Source organism: Sciurus carolinensis, chromosome 7 (assembly GCF_902686445.1).
Source record: "Sciurus carolinensis chromosome 7, mSciCar1.2, whole genome shotgun sequence".
Taxonomy (NCBI): domain Eukaryota; kingdom Metazoa; phylum Chordata; class Mammalia; order Rodentia; family Sciuridae; genus Sciurus; species Sciurus carolinensis.
Window position 1 is genome coordinate 141,090,281 of NC_062219.1, and position 19,667 is coordinate 141,109,947.

At 39.6% G+C, this 19,667-nt stretch overlaps 1 protein-coding gene across 1 annotated transcript in view; it reads right to left on the minus strand.

Moving 5' to 3' along the window:
- Positions 1-19,667, minus strand: part of LOC124989453 (uncharacterized) — a gene marked incomplete at its 5' end in the record, with an annotated part of 306,958 nt that overhangs the window by 207,442 nt on the left and 79,849 nt on the right. Inside the window, 3 exons of the mRNA XM_047559286.1 lie at positions 10,801-11,034; positions 13,100-13,220; positions 16,820-16,896. Coding sequence (XP_047415242.1) covers positions 10,801-11,034; positions 13,100-13,220; positions 16,820-16,896 — 432 coding nt within the window. The remainder of the gene's footprint in view (positions 1-10,800; positions 11,035-13,099; positions 13,221-16,819; positions 16,897-19,667) is intronic.

A 19,667-nucleotide genomic window follows, 5' to 3' on the forward strand; every position in this document is an offset into this window, starting at 1 on the left:
GTTCTTCCCTTTCCAGTCCCTCTTTCCTTCCCCTCAATCCCCTTCCTCTCCTGATATTCCTCTATTTTGATGGAATTCCTTCTCCCCCATTTTTCCCTTTCTCTCTCTTCCTCCCACCCTCCCCTTGTTTTGGGTTAGCTTCCACATATCAGAGAAAACATCTGACCTCTGACTTTCTTGGAGACTGGCTTAAGAAATAAGCGGATTTTTAATTTTTCTTTCAATTGCAAGGTTTAATTAGCAGAAACTACAAAGGTCATGAGCACATTAAGGAGAGGGCCCTGATTGTGTTTCTTCAGCACTCAATATAATACTTGGTACCAAAGGGGCTGAATAAGTCCTTCATCTATTTATTGCTGTAAAAAAAATACGACTTAGAAATTTAGTGACTTGAAACACCACGCTTAGTAGATTTCCCAACTAAGCAGCTCAGGAATCCAGACTCGGCTCAGCAGTGCCCATCTCTCCACACTGTTTCAGCTGGGGCCCATTGGTGCCGCTGTTCCACTAGCGGCTGGCCTGAAACGGAGGGTCCAACGTGTCTTCTCTCACATGGTGACTCCTTTGCAAGGACAGATGGACAGCTTAGCCAGCTGCAGACCTCATCTTTGTCCTGTAGTCCCAGGGCCTCACCTTCTGGTTTTTTCAGCAGGATAGTTGGAATTTTTACATGAGGGCTCAAGTCTCTTCAGAGCAAGGTTTGCAACAAGACAGGAAATGGAATTTGCCAACCCTTTAAAGCCTGAACTTGAACTCAGAAGCTGGTGCAGCATCATTTCAATTATATTCTATTGGCCAATTAGTCAAGAGAGCCCCTGCAGATTCCAGAGAAGGACTCTCAGACCTCACCCTTCAGTAAGAGGAGTAGCAAAGATTTTCTAGCTGTCTTTAGTCTGCCCCAGTAGATTATTGGCAACTAAATGAATGAATAAAAATATGCAAAACACATTATGTAATACAAATAAAATTAATCTATTTGGCCATGTACATTGCAATAACCTTTGACTAACCTGGCAACTTCCATGTGAATTAATACCAAGTACGAAAGATTTCCAACTGTTCAAGCAAGCTGGTACGAATTCAAGTTTTCATATTTTTGTTGACTCTTCTATCTATATTCTTAACCTAGTTATTTGCTTATTAAATCTAATTCTCATTTGCATAGTGCAGTGAGATAAATGCTTGCATTACCCCCAAATTCATGTGTTGAAGCCCTAACTCCCAATGTAGTCGTATTTAGAGTGAGACCTCTGAGAGGTACTTAGGTTCAGATGAGGCAGCCGTGATGGGGTTAGTGCCTTCAGAAGAGGAAGACAGATTTCAGTGGTCCTCCATGTACATGTTAAAGCCATGTGAGCACAGAATGAGATAGGAAGCACAGGCAAGTCAGGAAAAAGACCTTCAACCAATAGACAAATCTGTTGTCACCTTCATCTTGTACTTCTTAGCCTCTAGCACTGCAAGAAGAGTCTACTGTTTAAGTCATCCATTCTATGGTATCTTATCATCACAATTTGAACTAAGACCTACAGTGGATTAATAACTTAATCTACCCAGGTTAGATACCCATGACCAAGAAAAGGGAGGTCAGGTGCATGGAGGGAATGAAGTTGCAGAATAGGAATACAGGCTGTTGACAGTATAGATCTTTTTAATTCTCCGATTTTCTTAATAAAGAGTTTTTACATTTCTGCCATGACAGAATGGTCAATACAGCTCTATTTTCACTTGGAAACACCAAATATCATTTGGAGCAATTTTGTTTTACAAAATTCAAAATCACAGTTGACGTGATATGAGACAGGTACATCTTGGGAGGTCCCTGGGTATGCCCAAGCACTCCAGAAATTCTCAGAAGGGTTCTAGAGGGCTTCCATTTACCTTTCCACTTGAGAACGTTGTTGAGTTTGCTCATGGCTCAATGAGATAACTGTATGCACTCATTTCTTACAAAATGTTTACAAAATATTAATTTTCTAAAAAGGGGAAAGAAATCAAATAAACATGAAGCAGTAAAATCATAAAATGCTGGTACTTTTTATTATTGCTAATTTATAATTCATGTTAAAATAACATCTCTGAATTGTTTTGTTTCTTTTGCACCAGATAATTAGAAATTACTGATACCAAGATGTGGCTCTTGAGAGTAAATAATTATCCTTGTTTATTCAGGAAATAATATATATTCTTGGTAAACTGAACTTAGATTAACTTGCACCCCCCCCATAGTTTTACATTCTATTTTCTTTTTATTTTCGAAATAGTTATTGAGAACCTATTATTTATAAGTTCTACATGCCATGAAAACCAAAATATGGTATGGTCCCTGTCCTCAAACACCTGAGGTCTTGTTGGAGTGAATTAATATGTATAAAAACAATAGCAAGAGAGAGTAAGTTCGAGTCTGAAGGGTAAATAGGAGTTAATGCTGAGGGCTAATGCTGGCGTCTTTTAATGGATGATAAGAAGTTTGATTTGTCCTAAAAACCATGGAAAGTCAATAAATGGCTTTAATAGATAATGGATGAAGTGATGTCTTAGAAAGACATTTGAGTCCATGATGACCCTCGGATATTGGTGATGCTACTGTGTTAATGGAATGCCTTTTTTGGAGTTAAAAGACCAGAGTTGAGTACCCAGAGTTATAGGGAATAGATTTTTAGTCAGCTTTTTCTCTTCTGTGACTGAAGTATGCAACCAGGACAACTGTAGAAGAGGAAAAGTTTATTTGAGGGCTCACAGTTTCAGAGGTCTTAGTCCATAGAAGGCTGGCTCCATTCCTTGGGGCTTGAGGTGAGGCAGAACATGGAGGAAGAATGTGGCAGAGGGAGAAGGCTCACCTAGGGATCAGGCAGCAGAAAGAGAGGTCTCCCCTGGCTGGATGCAAATATACACCCCAAAGCCACTCCCAGTGCCCCACCTCCTCCAGCCACCTACCACTTCAGTTACCACTCAGTCAAGACTCTCACAACCCAATCATTTCTCCTCTGCACCTTCTTGCACTGTCTCACAGGTGGGCTTTGGGGGGACACCTCACATCCAAATCATAACAGATTTCATTCTCAACATCACCCTAATAAGTTATATCATTTTGAATAATTTGCATTATTTTTCCAAAATTGTTTCTCATTTAATTTCTCATTAAAACAGAAATATCAATGTCAACCACATATGTTTCTTTTGAGGTTTAACATCATACCAGCAGAAACTGCCAAATGTCTGTAAGAAACTACTTCTTAAGGACTTAAGTATAAAAATAAAAGTATTGTTCACTTATTCCTTTATTCTTTCAAGCAAAGTAATCATGAATAGGTTATAAAAGGAAAGAATTAAATATTTAAGTTAACCAAAACTTCCTTTAAGTTATATATTTGGGCTTTGTTTGCTTTTTAGAACTACTTTAGCTTCAGTTAAAAGTGGCGTTACTCCTTTAACATGTCAGTGGCACTAAACCATTTACTCCTAATCACGCCTGGTTGGTGGCATGACGAGATCAATGGGACAGGGCTTTCTGTGATGACTTTTATAGTTGAGATGACAGATCACGGGGAGACTGTGCAACTACTCCAAGTCACGTCACTTAGTCAGGTTTGGGAACCAGGATTCAAAACAGGATGCAGAGCACACCCTCCCCTCACCCACCACCTCTGGCCCCCAGTCCTTATTCTTTATTTTTAAATAGATAAGCACAAACTTTCCCCGACAGCATTTCTGATAGATTTTCTCAGCAACTGAAATGTATTTTATTCCCCTGTTTGGAATAATCACAAAGGAGATCTTCTGAAGGCGAGAGATGAACAGATGTCCACCCTCTGTGGTTCTGTCCCCTGGAAGCCCAGGTCCTCACTTGACCTTCTCAGTCCTTATTCCTATAACTTATTGGCTATGGAGTTCGCTTTGCAATAGTGCCTATTTGGTGGCATCTGGTTATTTCCTAGGGAATCCTCACGATGGCCATAATCCTTTTTTGCCTACAAACTGGTTTGCACACTGACACATGATCCAAACAACAGATGCACTTATCAAATAAAATGGGGTTAAGTACTGTCAAATTCAAGCGAGATCCTCCCCCACTTTCCTAAAACAGACATGCAATCTAGGACCTGGTTTCATTTTCTTGGTGATGTGGAGTAATGTGTAAAACAAAATATGTAACCCTAAATTGAAGGAAACCATGGTCTTAATGGAATCATTAGAGAAATTGTTCCAGAATGCTACATCCTTCCAGAAATAATAACCCTGTAATGTCAGCAAATTCAGAGTCAGCATGGGTTACCTGCTCCACACAGAGGGGTCTGGTCATGTTCATTAGATCTGCCTGAGGCTTAGCCAAACTTGAGTACATGACCTTTAAGAATTTTTTAAAATTCATCAATCAATGTTCTTTGCCTGAATTTTGCTGGTTTTGCTTCTTTAACCTATTATTTGTATCCTTTTTTTTAAGTTGGCCAACCCACTTACCCAATGAAAATGAGAACCGCAAGCATAACAGCTCTGGCTAATAATTAATACAAGTTTCTTTCAGCTGGGGTACCATTGCCAGAATTCAATAGTGATATTTTAAAATGTATTTCCAAGAGGATGATAATGTGAGATAATCGGTGATTAGGAAATTGCAGCCACAGTCTTAATTGGTATCTCACTTTACATTGTTGAAAATGTAACACATTTTTCTCTTTCAATATCTCCATAGCCCTAAAAATTCTGTATTTCTTTATCCCCGTTAACATATTAGGAAGAAGGCACAACTGAAGAGTAAAATCTTTCAGCAAATTTCCAAAGGATCCATGCAATTTCCCTTCAATATTTTCCTAATTTAATGCTTTCTGTAACTTTTCATCCTAATTATAAATAAGTGGGACTCTTACACATACACAAATGACTTATGGCACTTGTCTCCAAATTGGGGTAGATATAGCTTGTGAAAAGGAAAGATGTCTTAGTTGCAACCTTTGGCTTTAAATCTGAGTTTTCATTGAGCTAATTAGTTGATGAAATAGTCATTTAATTATATAAATTACATGATCATTTATTCTTTCTTTTGCTATTCAAATGCTTTAAGTTGCCTAATATTTTATTAAAGTTGAATAGAAAAGGCATATTGTTTGACATTCCTTTCTAGAATAATAAAACATTTCAAAAAAAAAGTAAAATACAAAGATGTCATTAGTTCTTAAATTCTTCCTTATTCTTGAAAGATTTCCTGTATCAGCTGGGTTTTTGTTTGTTTGTTTTTTGGTTTTTGTTTGTTTGGGTACTGGGGATAGCACCCAGGAGTGCTTTATCACTGAGCTACATTTCCAACCCTCTCAATATTTTGTTTTGAGCAATGGTCTCTCTCACTAAGTTGCCTTGAACTTGCAATCCCCTTGCCTCAGCCACCTGAGTAACCGGGATTACAGGCATGCACCACTCTTAGCAATTCAATTATCATGCCTTGAATTATGTCCCTCAGAAGATATTTTGAAACTCTAACCTGTACTACTTCACCATGTGACCTTATCCAAAAAGAGAATCTTTTTTCGGATTTAATCAAAATCAAATGAGGTTAGACTGGGCTATAACCCAACATGACAAATATTCTTATAAAAAAGGGAAATTTGGACAGAGGGACATGCAAGCACAGAGGACAGATGATGTGAAGACACACAGGGAAAGAGTCACGAGGACTTGGGATTGGAGTTGCATCTACAAGCCAAGGAGAATCCTGGGCTACCAGAATCCACCAAAAATTCACAGAGCCTCAGCACCTCCAGAGGGGCCCAGGGCAGCCTGCCCCTTGGTTTGACTTTGGAACTGTGAGACATGCATTCTAGGGTTTTAAGCCACTGAGTTTGCAACACAGTCTCTGGTAGCCCTAGGAAACTCATACAGCATTCTTCCCCAAAAATGTTTCTGTCCATTTGCAACAGCTCTGCTCCAATGCTTGGGTAGTAGGTCAGGTGAGTATTTGTTCTCAGCATTTCAAATATACTGTTCAATCTTTTTGAGTCCTCTCTTGCTGTCTGTGGTTTCACTATAATGTCTCCATCTGGACTTGGTCCTGCTCAGAGTTCCTGTTTGCTTAATCTGGTGTTCATGTCTTCTGATGAGACTGGGGAACTAACATCTTCCCTTCATTCTTTCCTTCTGGAAATTGCATAAGATTTGCGTTTAGAAGCTTCTCTTCTGTGTGTTTGTCACTTTGTCCAATTCTTTATGTTTTACTCCTGCACTCTAGGAAATGGCTTCTGACTTGGCTTCCAGATCATTAGTTCTCTGTCTAGAGGGTCTAATCTTACATATCACAGATTTTTTGAATATTTAATTTCAACTACATTTTTTCCATTACAGGTATTCTATTAAGGATTATCAAGAGAAATACAAGTCTAAAAGAATGTAGAGAAAACCATGTTTCTTGATTTTATTTATCTAGTGGAGATTTTTATCTGTGTAATGGGCAGGTATTTGTCTACCCTATACCCTTTGGACACATTTTGAATATCCTAAATTTGTGCAAGAAACTCTCTTTCAACACTCCAGATCTAATGAGCCCAGGGGCTCTCACCTCCTGACTGGTCATTAAGATCCAATGCTTTAAATTGGAAAGATTGACATCCTGATTTCCCCCCTCCTGGGCAGTCACGGCCCCAGGTTACCGTGGCTCTCTCTAGTCCATAAATGAATTCAATTTAATATGATTCTTATGGTCGGTAACTGAAATAAAGGAACTGGCATTGCATCATATTCCACGAGGGGGTTGAGGCTCAAACTCATCAGTTAACTCATGACATCTGATCACTTCTGTCTCTCAACACAGGAAGACCCATGCCAAGATGTGAAGTCACTGGGGACAAGATCCAAGCAATCGTATCCAGAAGTGGCACATCTTAGAACTTGCCCATATAGCTGCTGCTGCACCCTGGAGAGCCTTCTAGAACACCTGTCAGCTGCCCTTTCACTTAACCTTCAAGTGTTTGCCTCCTGGCCCAGCCTGATGCCAAAGATAAGCCACCCCTGATGATGTCAACGGACCTCATCATCCAAGGTCCATTAGCAAGGTAACCTCCTCAGACCTAGTGCTTCCCTGTAATTAGGATTTGTCCTTTCATTTGCACAGATTGAATGGTCATCTTTCTCCGGTTACCATGTGCACAATGCCTTGCACTCTCCGATGACCTTAGGGAAGACCATGTCTCTCACTCACAAGGTGAGAATAGAGATGGACCTGTCTTTGTCTTGTATTTTAAATTCAGTGAAACAAGTATCTTAAATGTTCCTATATTAATTATATACACAATGCACATTTTTGTTTTTCCTGAGTGTACTTCTGGTGCTACAAAATTACACTGCTTGAAAGCTTGCTGTTTGAACTGTCAGTCTCCCACAAACTGCCAGCAGAGTGACTGGCAGGCACAATTGTGTGGTTAGTGAAAACACTTGATGTTGGTGGGTAGAGCCCAGTGGAATGAACAGGAGTTGGAGCCACAGCATTTTTATTCTGAAAGCAAAAAGCCTCTGATGACTTCTCTTTCCTGTCAAATTCTGGATGGTTTGGTGCTTTTTTGTGTTTATATTTTTGTCCTGAATTTTGTGCTTTTATAACATACACTGAATGTGAAATAGCCTGGTGTATTCCTTTGGAGATCCAGGATTTTGCTAGGTGATACCAAGGGATGGATGTAATTCAGTGACATTTTGTCAGGCTGCTAAACAGTAAATTTTCTTTGACTGCAGTGAGAGATGATTATTTGTTTGTTTGTTTCTGACACACATGAAGAAATTTTGGGGTTATTATTTCAACTGTTCCAAGATACATTTTGTTCTATTTGGCAGGAAGGGGAAATGAATTTCTTGTTGCAGCAATTGCCAGCTTTGGTTCATCCCTAAATACTGTTTTTAACACTGTAAATATTTTTGCAACTTCAGTCTCCTAGGAACTCTGCACCTCTCCCTGAAGGTGTCCTTGATAGAGCTCTTTATTCTCCCGTCACTCCTAGCATTCTATTTATAGCTAGCCCTGTGATTGGTCGGTTTTCTATCACTATAACAAAATGCCAGAGGTAATTAGCTTATAAAGACCAAAGGTTTATTTTGGCTGGTGGCTTGGAGGTTCCACTCCAACTTTAGCAGTATCCTTTGCTTTGGGCCTCTGATGAAGCAGCACACCGTGGTGGGAATGTACCGCAGAGCAGAACCACTCCCTTCATGAATTAGGAAGCAAAAGAAAGAGAAATTGACCAGGTGTCACAATTCACGAAGCTCCTCACAACAAGATTTGACCATCTTCCATTAGCACCACTCTGCAGATCAAGCTTTTAATGAATGGATCTCTGAAGACATTTATCCAATCATTCAAGAGCTCATGGAGTACCCTCAACACAGCAAAGCTATCCATAGATGTGGCTCCTGCTCTCAGAGTTCACATTTTAAGAAGAGTCTTAGGGTGCTGGGCATCTAAACAAATAGCAATAATAAAAGCACCTCATATTGCTTTTCAGTATAAAATACTGATTTAGAAGATGGCTCTAAAAAGCAAGCTCTTTGAATGACATTTTTTGTAGCCTAAGTCCATGCTTGAGAATTTGGGGTGCTTAATTAAAATGTACCAAAGAGAATGTAATTTTCCATTAGATGCTGATGGGATCCATTTTAAAAAAATGATTAACTAAGTTCTTAGTTACCACCACATTCCTGAAATTTCTCCCCAGCAAATGGTGAGAATCAAGACCTCAGCTCTGGGATGAAATACACAGGTGCTGTTTGTACCTGTCCTCAAATTCTGCTTCTAGCCGCCAGTGACTTCCCCAGGGAACCGTTGTCTCCATAACCAACCTAGACTAACACCCCGCCACATACACCCCATGCTTCTTAACAAGGCCTTTGGGATCACTCATTGAAGAAAAAAATTGTTAACCTACATTGTTCTCAACCAAAGGTTAATTTGAATGCTATCTGAAATATAAGCATTTATCATATTAATTAAAATAACAGTCCAGTGGGTAAAACTTTATGGGCTTCACTATCAAAGAGACAGCATAATTATAACAATAATAATAAAAGAAGAGTTTGAATTCTCACTATATATTTCCACAAGCATTGGCTCAGGCATTTCTCCCAGGCCTGGGGTAGGAGGCTCCGTTCTACCCATTTCACAAATGAGCCAACTGAGGCTTGGCTTGTTCTTTGGTGAATGAGTTTCCAGCAAACTCTTCCTAGAAATGGATTCTTCTGAGGTCCCTGCTTCTGAGAGGCTTCTGCTGGCTCCTCCACCATCACTGTCAGGTCCCCAAACCACGTCTGAGTCTGGTAATGGATACGGCTTAGGGCTAAGCCCTGACGTTCACTAAAAATCCACTTACTACATGACTCCCAGCAATCAGCTATCTTTAGCATTTATTTGTTTTGTTAGATTTTTGGGCTTTTTTTTTTTCTTAACCTCTATCAACTTCTAAATGATAGAGCGATCATTTGGAACTTTGTACTTACTGATGCTACTTTTTTTCTATTTTTCATTATTTACTTAGAGATGTTACTTAGGAAGAAAAACAAAAGAAGAGGAAAACAAGAAAAAAGTCAGTGTCCTCAAGAGTCTTAGATACCTAAAAAGTGAAGGTGGTGAAAAGATAAGGTTGAAAATCTGTTTTCTTCTTAGATGTTAGAGGTAAACACTGTTCCCTTAGGTTCGTAAGTTATAAATCGACATTACAAAGTTGCTCATTTTTACAGCTACATTTTTCCATTTATTTTTCTTAATCAGTCATTCCATAGCCAGAATAAATACAATATACTATCAGAAGAATATACTCCTAGGAGAAATATATAACCATTCTTAATTAAATATCATATAATAAAATTAATTTTAAAAAGAGACCTAATAGAAAATGGGAAAGGAAAGCACACTCCTAGTTAGATAAAAGTTATTTTCTTCTTACATATCATCCTGTGATACCTATATTGAGTCTTTATTTTATTTTTAGTAATTCAAGTTAATAGCATAAAAGGAAATTCTGTATTTGTGTCCATGCCCAGTATCCAATCCACTGGTCTGAGATGAGTTCTGGAACTTCCTCAGCCCCCTTTCTTTCTTGTATCTTGGGGTGGAGGTCCCTGTGAGATAACATCTGTCCATCACAAACCCCCAGACAGGGTTGAGCCTTCCTTCTCTGCTTCCAAGGAAAGAGGCTCCCTGACCCCCTGCTCTGGTCCTTGCATCTGTGATCACCGTACGGTCTTGCTCACCACTTCCAGCACTGTCTCCTCCAGAACTCCTCTTCTTGGTCAACGCATACCCCACATCCATCATTTATTTTCTGTACAGTCCCTCCACTGTCTCTCCTACCCAAAGCCTGGTTGACACCTAAAATCAGTAGCCCTGGCTGCCTTCACACAAACCCATGTATCATACATACCATGTACACATCAGTGAGCTCTCAATTTGCAAATCCTGAAAAGGAGAAGAACTAGATTTTTAAAAATCCACACCATATGTTCTTGATCAATAAGAATGGCATTTCCACTTTACAGTCTTTGATGCATGCATGCAATCATTCAACAATGTCCAGTCAGCACTCACAATATGCCAAGCTAGGCATATTGTGCCTAGGTGTCTAGGCGTCTGAGGATGGTCCATAAATGTGCTTGGCATATTGTGAGTGCTGACTGGACACTGTTGAATGAATGCATGCACCAAAGAATGTTTACTCTTTTTTACACAAAGTTCACAAACGAAAGCTACACAGTGATGAAACATGAATAGACAGAAAGGACAGGAAGCTCACTACAAAGAAGGGGCCACGTGTGCACAGAAGGCCAGCTTACCACGTGAAGGCTTTCGTGGAAATACAGCCCCACATCATAGAAGTTCCCATTATGCCTAACTGTGCGTGTTCTGGTCTTCAGCTGCTCTGTCGGCCACCACTGCAAGACAGAGCCCCCCAGACGGCCAAGCAGGGACACTTTGAGGAGGTAAGAGCCTTGTGGAGCCTTGTCCTTGAGACCCCTGATGCATTTGATCTGTATTTGCAGAGGCTGAGGTGCCTGAGACCGCTGCACCTACATAAAAGACGGAGTTCTTGAATTACACAGGAACTGGGTAAAACCACACAATTAGCAGCAATGGGGTTCTCAGGGGGGGAAAGTAGACAATTATTTTTACTCAACCTGTAATTGTCAGGTATTAGCAATGATAACAGACGGGCAGCACAATGTATAATTAAGAGGTCAAAAGGCAAAATTGCTGAGGGTGGGAGGGAAAGTTTAGCCAGTTTTTAAGCATGGTATGTTAATGATCTGTGACATCAGAAGCCATTCACCTATTATAATAAGATAGAATTAACAGGAAACCAACACTTCTAAAAACCACACAGCATGCCTTCTAAGGTATTGGGGATGGGCGGAACCTGGGCAGCAAGTTTCAAACTGGGAACCCCAAAGGTGACACCCCTGGCCTGCAGCACTAATCACAGATGGTAATGCCACGGGATAAGGAAAGTGCACACAGGTCAGACTGACACCTCGCTGATGGAGTACTCTGCACTTTCAACAGCAGGCCAGCCTGCCCCGAGGCTGCCAAGAACACTCCAGAAAGAAAAGAAGTGGCACGTGTACATGCTTTACCCCAAAACTCTGCACAAATTGTATGTGACCGAGGGACATGATTTAATATTTTACAGCACCTTTGGATTTCCATTGTTCACCCACAGCTGAGAGGATACCACTTTCATTTTTAATCTGTGCCAACAACTGTATACAAACTAATGATTTTGTTTTATTATTATTATTTTTTTTGCAGTGTCGGGGATTGAACCCGGGGCCTTGTGCTTGACAGGCATGCGCTCTACCAGCTGAGCTATATCCCCAGCCCACTAATGATTTTTAATGAACTATTGTTCCAGATTAAATAAATATCAAACTGGGATTATTAATAATCACTCAAATGTCATTCAGTCATGCTCTGTATTCCCAAGTCCTTAATCATTTGGGGAATAATTTGACCTCAAAGAATTCTCTGGTTTGTTGTACTTTAATAATAAAAAATAATAACAATAATGTCAGATTTGGAAGGAAGTTATTCTCTTGGTCATTCAAGTTAGTAATATCACCAGTTCATCTGTAGTCAACAGGAAGTACCCTTAAATCCTGTCTAGATTTTATTTGAAGAGATAAAATATATTTCCATATAGAGAGTATGCTGCTGGAATTGAATTGCAATTAAATAAACAGTGAAAGTTGTTCAACTTCTATTGTTTTTTTCATAGAAGTCATGCTTAAAAACTAATCGGAATAACAATTATTTTTGGTTTAATTAGAAAGTCTTAATTAACAACAAAGACTTAACCTTAATACTTGGGTTTCCAAAAATATTTTAAAAATTAACACCATGTGAATAAATAAGACAATCTTTTTAAACCTCAAGGCAGGATTACCGAGGCAGGCAGACGGAGTTATTAAACACATTCTAAATTAAACGCCTCTATGAATTTTATACTGAAATACATTGTGATAGTTTTGCATGCCAAATGTGACATTTTGTGTTTTAGATTCATCTTCTGTAGTAATTTTGGAAATGTCATACAAACAAAGATTTTGTCATTTACCAATGGAATTACTATGCATGGCCGCTTAGCCATCTCTTCGCTGGCTCTTGTGGTTGTTTCAAGTCAGCAAGCCATAAAAAATCTTTATCTCTCTGAAACACAGCAATTTGGAAGATAATCGAATGGTGACTCGGGGGCGGAAATGCCAGTCTGAGGAATTATACTACAATCTCTCTTGCATTTACAACCTTCCTCAAAGCGAGTGTCAGCGGAGTAGGAGAAGGAGACAGAAGATTCATCAAATCTCAAGGCTTGTCTCATTTGCATGGGGACAGCCCTGCCTCCTGGACCGCAGGGACTCAGCCTGGTCCCACCGACACCCAAGGGCTCTGCCATTGAGGGCTTTTAGCAGTTTTATTTTAGCACAGGATTCTCATCAAAAATATTTATGAAGACCTGTTAAAACTGTTTCTCTCAAGAGTCCTACAGGAAGAAAAGGAGAAAAGGCAAGTGGATCAATACCATTGATCTCACATTTAACATTTTGCATCAGGTAAAAAAGTCAGTCCCAGAAGCCTCACCTTCCAGCAAGATCCTGCTGCTCCCTGGGAATCCTTAGTTACTCTTGTGAGGGAACCCAGCTTGGCCACGCTGTCCCTTTTACCAGTACGTAAGTCTGCGGTGAAGGGTGGACTCTGAGCGCTGCAGCCATGATGAGAAGGAGGGAAGAAGAAAGAGAAATCGGCCACAGGGCTAAAGAGAAGGCTGGCTTTTGGAACCACAGCACAACCTGGTGTCTCCCTTAAACATGTTTTCGGCTTATGTAGGACTGAGATAAACACCCCGTTACAGGTACTGCAGTTGATTAAAGTCAGGGAGGAGTAGCTTTTGAAGTATGGCCCCATAAAATATAAGACTCACTATATTAGCTACTGATCTCCCAACAGTTAAAATGCCACTTGTTTTAGAAATTATCAGGAGATCAAATGCAGTCATTCCCCCTCCATGTCTGTGAGGGATTGGTTCCAGGAGCCCCCATGGATACTGAAATCACAGATGCTCAAGTTCCTTATATAAAATGGCACAGTATTTACATAATCCCCCGACACATCCTTCCTTTAAAGCATCTCCAGATTACTTATAATGCGTAATGCAGTATAAATGATATAAATGAATGTAAATAGTTACTTCACTAGAATGTTTAAGGGAAAATGACGGAAGTCCCTACATGTTTAGTATAGACCTAACTACATTTTCAATCCACGATTGGTTGAATCCATGGGAGCAAAATCAGTAAAGACAGAGGGCCAACAAAGTTTGATAAGTATTTTTTTTTTGCCCCTTTATTTTTTACCCTTTCCTCCCATCTTAAATTATTAGAGAAAGTTGGAGGGAAAAACAATCATCTAAATAGATGTCTAGTTATATGACACAAACTTCCTTTTTCTAATGCAAGAACCAGAGATCAAGATCCATTTCCACCCTCCACATCTCCCCCGCTGGGTCATTTCTTCCTATTAACACTAACTCACTTTATTGCAGGTTCTTCTTTATGGTTGGCTTTTGTTCATTTATTTATTTATTTAACTTCTTAAATCCTGACAGCATTTGCCTACCTCCCCAAATTCATTTGAATTAAGGCTCTCGTATCTCACTTCTCCTGACTTAAGCTCAGTTCCATCAGCAGGACCATCTGTAACAATGACTGTACCCCCACTGGAGGAATAGCCTTTTGGGGTCTCACTGCTGATTTAGTTTCCTGTGATACAAATGACTTCCCTTAATTTGATTAGAGCTACATTGACACAGGGGTTCATTAGGACACCCATTTGCTGGCAATTCAATTTCAAATTAAATACACTTTGTTGTAAATTTTATTACTTTTAAACTACTGTATCTATTGTCTTTAATGGCCCTATTATACAGTTATGAAGGTACACAGATTCCATTAGTAAACATTCAACATTTTATATTAACCACAGTGAGATGATTTCCTCAGTTTCTTTCTTTGTTCCTTTGGCAAGAATTAGAAGGCATTCAGAAATAGTCTAAAAATTAAATGTCAATAATTAGATACTACATTCACAATTATAATCTGAAAGGAAAAAGACAACACTTTTCCTAGTTACAATCTTACTTTTTTTGTTAGTAAAGGTTTTTTGAAATTAACTTCCCAGTAAAATGACTTGGACATGACTTTCCTATGTTTATATATGAATACGTGACCAATGAAACTCCACATCACGTACAACCCCCCAAATGGGAAGTTGTACTCCATGTATGTATGATATGTCAAAATATATTCTACTGTTATTTATAAATAAAAAGAACAAAGAAAAAATTTAAAACTATATATAAAATAAAATTAACTTCCTTAAAGTAAGAAAGGACATAATGTACCTTAAAAGGTTAAGATACAACTTTAACATGATACCAGATACCTAGAGACAATCTAGTAATGTGAGTTCCCTTAAAGCAATCATATTCTAGGTCAGGAATCAGCAACAGGATTCAGATCACATCCACATTAGGTCCTAATGCAGATTATTCATTCTGTTTCCCCTTTTACAGAGTACTTATTAATTTTATGTTTATGTAAGTGTGTTTGTCCCTCAGTATCCACTGGGGATTGGTTCCTGGCCCCTGTTGGGTATCAAAATCTATGGATCCTCAAATTTCTTATATAAAATGATGCAGTATTTGCATATAACTTTCTCACATCCCCCCATATTCTGTAGATCATCTCTAGATGATGGATAATACCTAAACATGTAAATTTTATGTGAATAGTTGTTACACTGTATTGTTTAGAGTGTAATGACAAGATTAAAAATCTGTTCATGTTTAGTACAGATAGTTTTTTTCCCAACTATTTTCTGAGTTAGATTAAATCCATGACTGTGGAAACTGAATTCAGAGGGCTGTCTATGCATATATGTTTGTACATTATAAAATTTTCCATTAGTCTACAGTCCAGATATAACCACTGATAAAATATTGATTTCTTCTATTCTTCATGTGCAGCTACTCGTACTTTTTAATACAAAGTGAGACAGATGCTGTAAATATTATTTTGTAACCTATATTTTCTACTTTGTACATTATAGGTGTTCTTTTTTTCTATAATATAATTTATAGGTTTTGCCTAGTGTTTCATTCCAAGGGTCTACCATAATTAATTTAAATGATCCCTCATTGTTGGGTATTTAGATTAGTTCCTAGTTCCAATATCATAAGTTGGCCTGCAACATATAAAATCTTGTAGCTGGCCTGTTTTTTTTTTTTTTTTTTTTAGTAACATCCTATCATTACAAATGTTGGGCACAGGAGTTCTGCTGGTCTACTACTTGTCGCTGAGCTCTACATTGTGTATCGAAATGACACCTTAGTGATGTACAATCCTGTCTTCATGGCCCACTCTCTCAGATATTAAGTAGTCCTCACAGAGGGACAGGTCTCACTTTGGTTGATTTCTTATTTGCACTGCTATTAGGAATAAAAGTTAGAGAAAAATGGCAAAGAAAAGCAGCAAACATGTGCAGAAGGGGTTTACAACCTCAGCACTACTGACATTTTGAACCAGATACTTCTTGGTTGTGGGGGCTGCCCTGGGCATTGCAGGATGTTTAGCAGGGAACCCTGACCTCTGCCCACTAGATACCACTAGCTCCCCGACCCAGTCCTACTGTGACAATCAAACATGCCATTAGACATTGCCAAATGCCCCCTGGGGACAAAACTGATCCCTCCCAAGAACACTGATGTGCAGTATTAAGTCACATTTATTGAGCTTTTAGTATGCTCAAGGCTCCTCTTTCAAATACACTGTATTTCTGTCTCACTCAACCCTCACAATAATCCAGCAAGGGATTATTATTCCTGCTGTACTAGCTGGCACTGAGGAGTGTTGACTCTCTTGTGCAAAGTCACATGCTAGGGGTAAATTCCAAGATTCAATGTGAGACCATTCAACTTGAGAACCGCTGGGCCCCACACCTCCCACCACCGCTGAGGGAGAAGTGCCTGCAACATCCAGAGCCTGGAGGTTCCTATCCTGGTCCTTAGGTATTTTCCAAGAGATACAGAAAACGTGGATCAGCTACCACACCCTGTCTAGAATGTCTCATCCAAACTCATCCTATGGACAAAGGGGCACATATATCCCAGGATGAAATGGGGTCATTGTTCCCAAAAACGTTAGGGTGATTCACACTGGGGCACCTCATCCACATTTAATCCATAGCAGCCAACACGCACACAGACAAAATAAAATGCATTAGAACCAATATGAAGACACATACTTCTCAAACGTTTTGTCAGTCTTTAAATATGACATAGGGATGTGTTGGTGGAGTCCTTCCCCATCGAATTTCCAGTCCTGCATGAAAAACAGAAAAGAAAGAAAATGGATGCTCATTTGAAACATCTACATATAAGTCCATTTTCCTAAGACCAGGATACGCTGACCCTCACAGGTTAGAGTCCCCAGAGACAAATAACACTGGAATTATACTTTAGTGGCTGCCCTATTATTATTTATTTATTTATTTATTTATTTATTTATTTATTTATTTTGGAACTGAGGGTCAAACCAGGGCTTTAGTGAATGTGAGATAGATGCTCTGCCATTGAGCTACATCCCAGCCCTTGACTGCCCTATTATTGTATCCAAGTTCCTCACTTGCTTAGTGACTTTGTGACCAGAAGTGGAAGGAGAATAAAACAAAATAACAAGGAAGAAAAATGCTTAGTGGATACCAGCACAGCCTCTTTGTCCCTTTGTATTTCTCTCTGTTCCCATCACTTACCTTCCCACATGCCACATAATAGTATGGTTTTATGAATGGACGTGTGTTTGCATGTGTAGCATGTGAGGGTTGCTAACAGTAATTTTAACCATTCAATTTATCATCAATTCTAGGAAATTTAGGAAGTGAAAGGGGAAATTTAATTATGTGAGGACAGTTAGTAAAATCTAGGGCTATACGATATAAACTGTAATGTACAGAAACCCTGTTTATAATCTATTTATACTACTAATAATAGCATTCCTGCACACATCCTGATAGGTTCTCAGGTAGATGCTGCTGAAAGTTTGGTCCTTGTCCCCCATGCCAATCCAGTAACAAGGACACAGTTTTGATAAAAAGAAAAATAAGGTTTATTGCTTTGCTACCAAAGGAGAAATGCAGGGGACTCCTGTCTCAGAGGCTGTGATTCTGCCCATCAAGGGGAGCAGGGGGCTTTTGAAGAGGTGATTCAAAGGCCACATTCCACGTGGTCTGTCTGGAGTTGTAATTCACATGTTAATTTGGGAGAGAGTCATTTCTGAGATCTTCTGGGACCATCCCCAAAGTCTGGATGGGTATGTGCTCAAGGACAGACACCTCTGCTTAGGACGGGAATACAGGTAATCCTGTTTCTCCTGAGATTAGGGAGGGAGAGAAATTAGGAAGGGGGAACAGGGAGAGGAAGAGAAAGAAACAGGTACGTTTTGAAAGTCAGTTGCAATGGCAGAGAAGCAAGGACCATAACAAAGCATAAAGTGGATCACCGTTACATAGGCAAATGTTAACATATTCAGTGAAGGTAAATGATGGAGAGAGGGCAAGAACTCAAGATAAGAGCTTAAGTCTTTCATACCTAATCTCAAAATGCACACATACACACCATCATTCCTGCTTTTGGTCACACAGATCAACCCTGCACCCCTCAGGAGGGAACTACACAAAGGTGCGAATAATCAGGTCATAGGTCCAAAGAGCTCAGAAGTCCAGGCAAGCAGATGTCGGATGTGCTTGATGAAGTCTCACGGCCTGGGAATCACTCAAGCCCTGTCCTCTGGCCCCTTGGCTCCATGTTCTGAACCCATTTTTTTCTTAACAGTAGCACATCTTTGCAGCTAAGCACTTTCCCCAGCCTGCTTCCTGCCATTAGAATTTAGGGGTCCAAAGACTTCTCTTTGTTTTGCTCTGTTCCTTTCAGTCAAATCAGTGATTTTCCTGCTTATATAATTACTTTTAAATCTTTGTGAGTCTTCTGTGAATCTTATTGGAGTTCACTTCATTACATGAAAGTCAAAACCACAAATCTCTTCAAAATAAGACCTTCTCTACCTGGGGCTTCCACTGATAGGATGAGGGGCAATGTCCTTAAGCTCCATAGAAATCCAATGTTTGATTGACAGGAACTGAGAGGCACACCCTTAATCTGTTCAGCTGCCTTTTGTCTAGATGAATAGTGTTTTGAGCCACTGCCTTTGATATTTCTGACGTCTCAACAAAAGATTTGACTATGACGCTCCTGGCTTCATCCTTGAATCACATTTTCCTGGCATTGGATATTTGTACAGAAGCCATGTCTTCATTTCAAGTACTGTTCACCATCCAGGAGGCTGAGAATTCTCATCAAGCCGTGACTCATTTTATTTAACAGTCCTTCCTTCTTTGTGTTTCTCTCTCTTCCCTCACATTTTACAATAAACAGTAAAAACATAGCAGGAAGTACCTATAATCCTCAGGCCAGCAATCTCCTCAGCAAGATCATCTGGTACAATAGGTTCCTTGACTATTTTCCATTGTAACTACAGGCAACACTGTCGCTAAACTCTCCCAAGCTCATGAGAAAGACTCTCCTTCCTCCATTTTCCAATGGGATCTTACTTAGTTTCTTATGCCCTCACCTGACTGCTCAAGGACTACCAGCATTCTGGAAGCATCTTCTTCAAGGCTGAAGGGACAACGGGTTAACAATGGGTAGCCATTTCTCCCCGGCCATTTTGCTGCTGCCATTATTCTGTCCCACCACACACACCATTTTACAACCTAGATTGTTAGCCCGCCAACTTCCTCATCAGTCATTGGTCAGATTGTTTTAGCACAAGAACTTCCAATACTTAAGAATAAAGAATACATCCCCTGCTATTCTCCGTCTCCCCATCTTTAAGGGCAGACACTCTGTTCATCTGCTTATTAAAATCTCTTGTGTGAGTTCCCACGTACGGAGTGGTTTTCTGGGTGCTTCAAAGGCGCTCTAAGCCTTCAGTAACACTCTCCTCAAATTTTTCTGTGTGTTTTCTGTGTCACTCACAGTTTTGGTGGATCAATACTCTACTTCTAGTTACCAAATTCTGTAACTGTCCCCCAGTTG